This window comes from Trachymyrmex cornetzi, unplaced genomic scaffold, assembly GCF_001594075.2.
Source record: "Trachymyrmex cornetzi isolate Tcor2-1 unplaced genomic scaffold, Tcor1.1 scaffold230, whole genome shotgun sequence".
NCBI classification, from domain to species: domain Eukaryota; kingdom Metazoa; phylum Arthropoda; class Insecta; order Hymenoptera; family Formicidae; genus Trachymyrmex; species Trachymyrmex cornetzi.
In genome coordinates, this window is record NW_017296957.1 from 1624425 (window position 1) to 1632749 (window position 8325).

At 33.5% G+C, this 8325-nt stretch overlaps 1 protein-coding gene across 1 annotated transcript; it reads left to right on the top strand.

Annotated features, from left to right (window-relative positions):
• The first annotated feature begins 490 nt into the window (after positions 1-490).
• Positions 491-7919, top strand: LOC108760929 (pro-resilin). Its single transcript, XM_018507216.1, has 4 exons — positions 491-609; positions 3720-3899; positions 6530-6815; positions 7668-7919. Exons 1-4 carry the CDS (start codon positions 589-591, stop codon positions 7814-7816), a joined length of 636 nt encoding a protein of 211 aa, XP_018362718.1. The 5' UTR covers positions 491-588; the 3' UTR covers positions 7817-7919.
• The last annotated feature ends 406 nt before the right edge of the window (positions 7920-8325 follow it).

Here is an 8325-nt window from a genome sequence, read left to right on the forward strand (position 1 = left end):
TCGTGGACTCCAGCGTACGCGTCCGTTGGTCCTGCGATTTAATTAAGACTCAATTGCCTAATTAGTTCGCTCGAAGGCGAGCAGCGGCGTACCGCGCCGCGGGCTGTCCCACGCGATGAAGTAATCAGCTTTCTCCGCGGCGTAGACGCGGTTCAAATCGGATCCACTCTGCTCTGTTCGTCCATGCTCGCTCGCTTGCTTGCTCCTGAGGCCCGAAATCGCGCGAGCCAGCTGAGAGAACAATGGGAAATAAAGCGCGGGCTTTCCACACAAGCGCAGCCTCCCTATGTGAACTGGAGTACATGCGGTCGCCGTCTCTTATACTGCCTACGCTGCACCGCTCGAGCGAATCCCTTGGCTCGCTCCCCCGACGCGCGACGGTGGTGGCGGCGACAGGAAACGGATCTTCTCCGTGGAAGCGGAGTATCGAGAAAGGGAGAGAGAGAGAGCTCTCTATATAAGCACCAGTATGCGCGCCGAAACGTCACCATATTTCAGCATTCAGTCCAGTGCTCTTCTTTCATTTCAAACGGTGTCCGAAGCGTCGTCTCCCGCACCACCCATCCCCGCGATCTCTGTTCCCCAAGCATGGATTTGATAGTGCGACAGGTAATGCACTGCTCGACGAAGGTGCAGACTCGTGATTCGATAAATAAATCGGTTATCAGTTGAGCTTTTATCTTTCTCTCGGGAAAGCTTTTGAATCCGCCGTGTGATCGCGGGTGTGCTTCCGGGGGGTTCCCCGCGCTCTAAGTGTGATCACCAAACAAAATGATCCGCCGTGAGTCTCTAGCAAGGCCGTGAGTCTCTTAATATCAATACAATTTCGCTGAGTTCAATTTAGCCGTAAGTACGCGTATGAGGAATTTACATCAAATCTCGTGTTTTGTTTATTCGCGAGCAATTATACAAATCATTGTTGCATGTACTTGTATGTGAAATTATATCAGCGAAATTATATCAGCATTAATTCTTGGTACCTATTATTGAGTAAACGCATGCACTTAGTAGATTGGCATCAAGTATTTGTATGTGAGCTTTATTTCATAAAACTTATTCTGACACTAGAACCATATTTAAATAATGTAAGTTTCTGCTTAATGGCACAATTTGTATAAAATTAATAGTTAATTAAAAGTAAGAAAAAATTGATCTAATTGTAAGATTTAAGGCTAAAGCCGTTTTATTTATAGTCTGTTCTTATTTTAAGAACATCTTAAGTAATATCTTAATTAAGATGTTAATACAGCTCTATGACTGACTTATATGACATCTTAAAATTATACTTAAAACCGTCTTAAATATAAGGACTAACTATGGATATCGGCCTAAGTCTAAACATTGGAAAAAATAGGATTCATACTGAAGAAAAATCAGGACAAGGTGAATGTCTTAGTACTTAATTTGCAAAATTAGGTGTTACAAAGACCAAAAAGGATATAGATATATATAAAATAATATACATAAAACTAAATTCTTTTTAAAATTTATATAATTAATTTCTCACTATTGTTTGTCATCACTATTTATTGAGCAAATTGTGTGCAATATTAAATTATATTGTTTTCCCTCAGTTATTATTTAATATTAAAAATATTCTAAATTTATGAGATGAGATCTGAATTTAAAGTGTATTTATTGAATGTCCCCCAATTATTATATAAAGGATTTTTGTCAAGCAATATTTTCTCTGCTTTGCTTCCATTTTTTGCTTCTCCTTTTCGAATAAATATTGAAAAAAATAATATATACATGATATTAATTAAAAATTTTATGTTATATATATTATATATATTTATTCATTATAACAATTTTAATTATATATATATATATATGTTTAAAGATATTATTTCAATAAAAAGATTTTTTATTTTTATCTGTTTTATAGCATTACAAAATTATTATAAATTTGAGCTCTGTAATATTGTAAAACAATAATTGTGATACAAAAAAATCAATCAAAATTGATAAGAAAAAAACAATCAGTATATAGAAAAATATCTAGATTACGAAAAATGAAGAACTAAAATGATAATGATACTGTAAAGCAAAAGAAAAATTATGCATGTTGGATATTTCTAATATGCCATACCTCTCAACCAATGTAAACAGCGATATACTCATTAACACTGTTATTATTAGGACAATACTTTAATTTGCATATTCGTACACTGCATGTACATAAGGTAGATTAAGATGTGTCATGATTAATAACTTGTAATTATGTTAACACACATAATTATTACACAACTATTACACACTTATCTATTTACTAAAGTAGAGAAATTAAATTAATTAACTGGTATAGGGTAAAGAGCTATTAATTCAGATTACTTTTATTAATAGAATTCAGTTTTTAGGAGATATTGGGGTTTGTAGAATATATTATTATTCCTAAAATTGTTTACATGTCATGTATCAAATTCTATATATAAGTATATATCAGATTTTATTAATTTATACAACTCTTAATATTAGGTGTTAAATTTAATTTCTGCCGTTTTTTGTCTCCAAAATTGATTTGTTTCGAAGGCAAGATGAATGAATACCTTAATCAAAGTAATTTCCTCCATTTTCTACTTTATTACTAATTAATAATACTTTATTAATAATACTTTGATTAAGGTAATACATTAAAAATACATTAAAAATATGTATAAATAAAAATATATACTACATATATATTTATATATGTACAAAGTACAATGTATAAATTGAATAATTATGACTTCTTTATAAGTGTCAGCTTAATCAACCGTTGCAACATTTCGCGAAACTAATTTGTGCCCACGCAAGATTCTATCTTCACTTATACACAGACATTAGCGTGCTAAAGTAGCTACTTAATTATCTGAAAAATCGTGCGTATGAAAGACGTTTTCCCGCGGAAAAGTCATGGATTACGTGCCTAAGAGCTCTCTGATTCCTTTACCGTTATGTTTAGTCTTGCGTCAGTTTTTAAAGTGCCGGTGATGTAATATCGTGCACCTTCTCACGATACGGTAGAAACGAGAGAAGAAAAGATAGAGGCACATGAGTCTAATTTCCCGCCTACGCAACTTGCACGTTGTTGATCATCTGACGTTCTCATCTAACGCATGGAAAGCATCCCTGGGAAGTCATCGGAAATATTTTAGGAATTAATTAGCATTTCGCTGGCAGTAAACCTTTTAATTTGAACCGTTGTATTATTTCGTTGTATTTCATATACTACGCGAAAATTGTACATGTTAGTCTACGTGTCAAGTATTAACTTTGTAACATATGAATATGTTGCGAAGATAAATTTCTTCCTTTCCAGTGATTAATTTAACACAAATTATTTACACTAGCTAATATTAAAAATAATAAACTCTATACATATAAAAAAATTTTATAAAAAACAATACATAAATACCTAAGAAATTTAAGATTTTCAAAAAAATTTGTTCTTTGGAAACTCATTGTTTTCATATCACAGAAAGAAACTAGTAGAGGTAACAGTCTTCATTATCTTTGCGTCGGTATATTTAATGTTAAACAGAAATAATCGACGAATATTTGTTTCTTTTTATTTTGAAATTAAATATTTATATTTATTCTAAGCAGAGAATCGGATATTTATTTCTTCAAATAGAATTATTTTTCAAACAGATTTTTTTTATTATATATGCATATTTTTACATTGATATCATTTATGTTTATGCGTTTTCAATAATTTAATAAATATTCTTGTGCAGGTACTATTCGCCTTGATGGCGAGCATCAGCATTGTGCTTTGCGAACCACCCCTCAGCAATCAGTACGGCGTTCCAGGAAATTACGCAGGTGGAGGTCATCATGGGGCACAAGGTGGTGGGAATGGATTTGGGGGCCATTACGGTGGAGGACACGATAATCAAGATTACACGGACAACGAGGTATTTATAATACTTACCTGTGTCTAAGCAACTTTTAATGAAATTGCATACACGATTGAAGATAATGTCTCCTATGTCCTAATGCCTTCATCATAACTTTGTGTGTGCTGTTTTTTTATTATTTTATACTTACTAGTTTCTCTCGAAATAGGAATCGATATTTTCTTGACAATAATTACAGCTTTATGCTTAAATTTAGAACAATTTTTTTTAATATTCGATATAAAAAAAGTAGTTTTTTAAAATATTTAACGTAAAAAATATTTTTAGTTATTAAAAGCAATTAAAATTGTAATTATAAATTGAATGATTAATATTACAAAGTTTAATTTGGCAACAATGTAAGTACTAGTACAAATGTATCGGTAAAATGTAAAAGAAGTGATTTAGAATGTTTACAGGGACGAGATATTGCAATTGTCCGATTAAAAAATTTATGCAATACAATCTGACATAACGTGGGATCGAATCCCGGCCTCCTATCATCTTTGATCTTCATTCGATGATTACTTCAATAGCTGGTGCAACACGTTTTGCGAAATCAGGCTTCAAATTGCGTGATCGTAATTAACCCAGACGCTCGTTAAGTAATTAAGCGGAATATTTTTTTATTGATAAATCATTTATAAAATAATGCAAAATAATTGGTATCAATTAGCGACAGAGAAATATTTTTATTTTTGTAAAACATCATTGGTAACTTTCGAAGTTGCGATTCTAATTTATGAAATTAAAATGATTCATGATGAATCAAAATTTCGCCGATGATTTTGAGGATTGTATAATCCGCAACATTAAGGACAAAGTATATTGCGTCACCAATCAGACGCTCTTTTGTACTTCAGAGAATGCAGATTCAGAATGTTGCTTTCTAAATCTAGATCCTTGCCCCTAATGTATGTATCGCCGATGATTCTGACGACTCTTGCGAAAACGTAAGGCACTCCCGAGGTCAAAGTTGATGATTTCAGATCTAGAATCGGTCATGTCTTAGAAGTAACATTGAACTCTTCGGATAAAGAAAGGTCTGACCTCATTTCATAAATCTCATCCGGAGGAGTGCGCTTTGAGCTTGAACTAACTCTATTTTCTGAATGACCTCATGATTCTTTTTGTAGCCGGTGTGTAGGATGATGAATCTTAAGGCACTTAATAATGTATTATGATCGAGAAAGATGTTACTTTTATCTTTTATAATCTCTCACGATTTGCAGCTGATATCATTATAAGATATCTAACACCCCACTTACCTCAAATTGATATTAAAGCTACATCATTTTTCACAGCGAGACATTTATTACGAGACTTTCAGTAGTATTAATTAGCGTTTTAATAAATTATTTAATTAATCATCACTGAACGAGAAAATTGTTTGGCAATTGAAATATTTATAAATTAAATCAATAATAATTAAAAGTTGATAAAGAAAAATGTAATATTTAATATTAAAAAATACCAGCTTGCATATAATTAATCTTAATATATTTTTTCGCAAATCCAGTTTACTTTAAATGTATCTTTGCTTAAAGTTAACGTAATTAAACGATTTTTTTTCATTTTGAAAATCAAAATCCACAAGAAATAAGATTATATAACTTAAAATTATATAAGATTATGAAAAATATTTGTCACGAACAACTTTTCACAACGTAGTTGAAGAAAATGTTCTGGTCTACTGACCCGTGAATAGATACTGATTAAGATTAAGAACTCATTTATTTTAAAATATCATAATGATTAAAAATCGAATTTTTTTTATTTTTGTTTCATTTTATTTTTTTGCACGTTCAACTTTTTTCATTTTTCAATTTAATTAATTATATTTATTAAAAAGGTACATATTGACACGTCCCTATGATATTACAATAAAATGTAGTTAGCAAAAAAAAATTAAATTCCTTGCTTTCTCACATCTTAAAGAAAAAGAATCATATTTCTTTCGTACGAGCAAATCATCGCTTGCACAATATATCTCGCAATCAATTAGGTTAAAAATCTATGATCGAAAGATGCTTTATATATATTCTGCTCTCAGCTTACTACTCGCACATTGTTTGAGCACGGCGCGATTACGTTAATCGAAGATCGACGCATCGCGCTCAAGTGTCTCGAGATGCTACAAATTCGAGTCCGAGAGCGAGAGCATGGCGCAAACGGGCATGATGTAACAATATTAATAGGGTGAACCGCGACCGCGGGCATAATTCACGGTAAATCGTTATTGCTGGTTAGCTAATCGGGGATCTGAACGCTCGCGAGATGCGCGTTCGCATCTCGCGCGAATCTGCCCGTCGGCGAACGAACCGCTGCTGGTGATAGTAGCGGTGATGGTTGTGTGTGCTATGAGCCAGATTAAATCGCGGCAGCTTCTCTTCAGCACCGTCGTCCGCTCTACTTTGCCGGGACGAAGGAAGGAAAGCTTGTCGTCCTGACTAGAGGTTGCGCCATTGCTGCATTAATAAACGTGTATCCATTCCAGTTATTTTTTTCATGTACCATCTTTCCTCATTTATCTCTGTACTTTTACATGTTGCCTCCTCTACCTTTCTCTATATATATATTTTTCGTCATCTTCTACGAAAAAATAAAGGAGCGAGATACGAATTCGCGAATATCTGATTTTGCTTCAGCCCAAGGCCTACGAGTTCGGCTATTCTGTGAAGGACCAGGCTACTGGAAACGATTTCGGTAGGCAAGAGACGAGTGACGGCGAGACCGTTCGTGGCGAGTACAGAGTGCAGCTTCCGGATGGTAGGACGCAAATTGTCACTTACACCGCCGACTGGAGGACCGGTTTTCACGCTGATGTAAGGTACGAGGGTACCCCGATTTATCCAGATCAGTACAACACGCAGAACGCCGGGTACAATGCTGGTCAAGGTTTTATCGGCGGTGGAGGCGGTGGATATACCGGAGGTGTGTAGCATAGAACGTTTAACATTTTACTCCTAACTCTTTCAAGCACGGTACATCATACTTGACTTACGTATTTAAAAATATTGTTCAGCGCTTTTCAGAGGACAAATAATATTTACCAAACTAAATGAAAAATATGTAATTAATATAAATCAAGAAATTAATTTTACCAGCGATAGAATTAAACGATTTATAACTTTGATAATTTAGATTGTTTGCAATTTTTGTGTAGAATATGTATCTCTTCGTACGAATTAATTGTTGTTGTGCATCATATATAAAAATATTAAGAATGGATTATAAAAAAGCAAATTTTTTACGAGATGATATTCGTGAAAGTATACCGGAACAAATTATTTGAATATATTAGGGTTGTCACAAATTCCTTATCCTAAAATTCTACAACTTTTCCTGATTTCCAGACAAAATTTCATGATTTTCCTTGATGCTTTCAATAGTATGAAATTTTTTGTATTTTTATCTTGATTTGGAAACCATCAAATATTTTGTTGAGACAACAATGTGAATTACTATTAATGTTGCTGACGCATTTAATTGTGAAGTTGGTGGCATTTCAAACCTGCGTAGGTGTGAAATACGCGTATTAAACTTTTTTAAAAGCAAGAATTTTCATTTTCCAGAAAATTTTGCAAAGTTTCCTGAGTTTTTCCTGGCCACTTTCCTGATTTCCCTCATTTCCAGTTTTGTGGCAGCCCTATATATTAAATATTCCATTCTTTTAAACACACACACACACACACACACACACACACATATATCTTGTATAATTTTTATTGTTGTTAGAAATCCCGTGTATGCATTACATTATCTTTTGACGTTTTATATCTACAGGTAATCAAGGCGGTTACAACTATCCATCTGGCGGCGGACACTATGATAACAACTACCAGTTTGGTTCTAATGCCATAGAGACCAGTTATAATAACGTCGGTGGGAGAAATAATTATCCGTCACCCACGTATGGTCCCGCTTTCCATTAGAATGCATAAAAAGTATTATATAGGATATACCGATCCCGCTTGTGAGCGCAGTCTTTTTTCCAATAAAGACATTTTTTCATAAAAATTTCTTATTTGTATCATACCACCAAACCTTAATGGCTTACCATGAAGAAAAATCACATTTTATATTCAATTTTCCGTGTGTTTTTTTTTTATTTTACTATTGCCAATCGTACATACCTTTCACAATTTCGTTATTTTCTTACGACGTGAAAAGTTATGACAATAAGCACATATATCTATACGTGATCAAAATGTTGCGACATCAAGACTAATGTGTGACAAATATAACACTTCCGTTATAATTATACATGTGAAGGAGCATCTTGATTATTTAACCCTGCCACTGTATTCGCCCTGTGTTTATTTCACATCTCGTAAGTAATCTTAAAGAAGATAGAGACGCGCGCCCCATATTTGTCTTAGGTTTCTCATATAGAAGAGATGAGATAAAACTCTTTTTCCTGTGAACAGTTACTCTCTCAGAG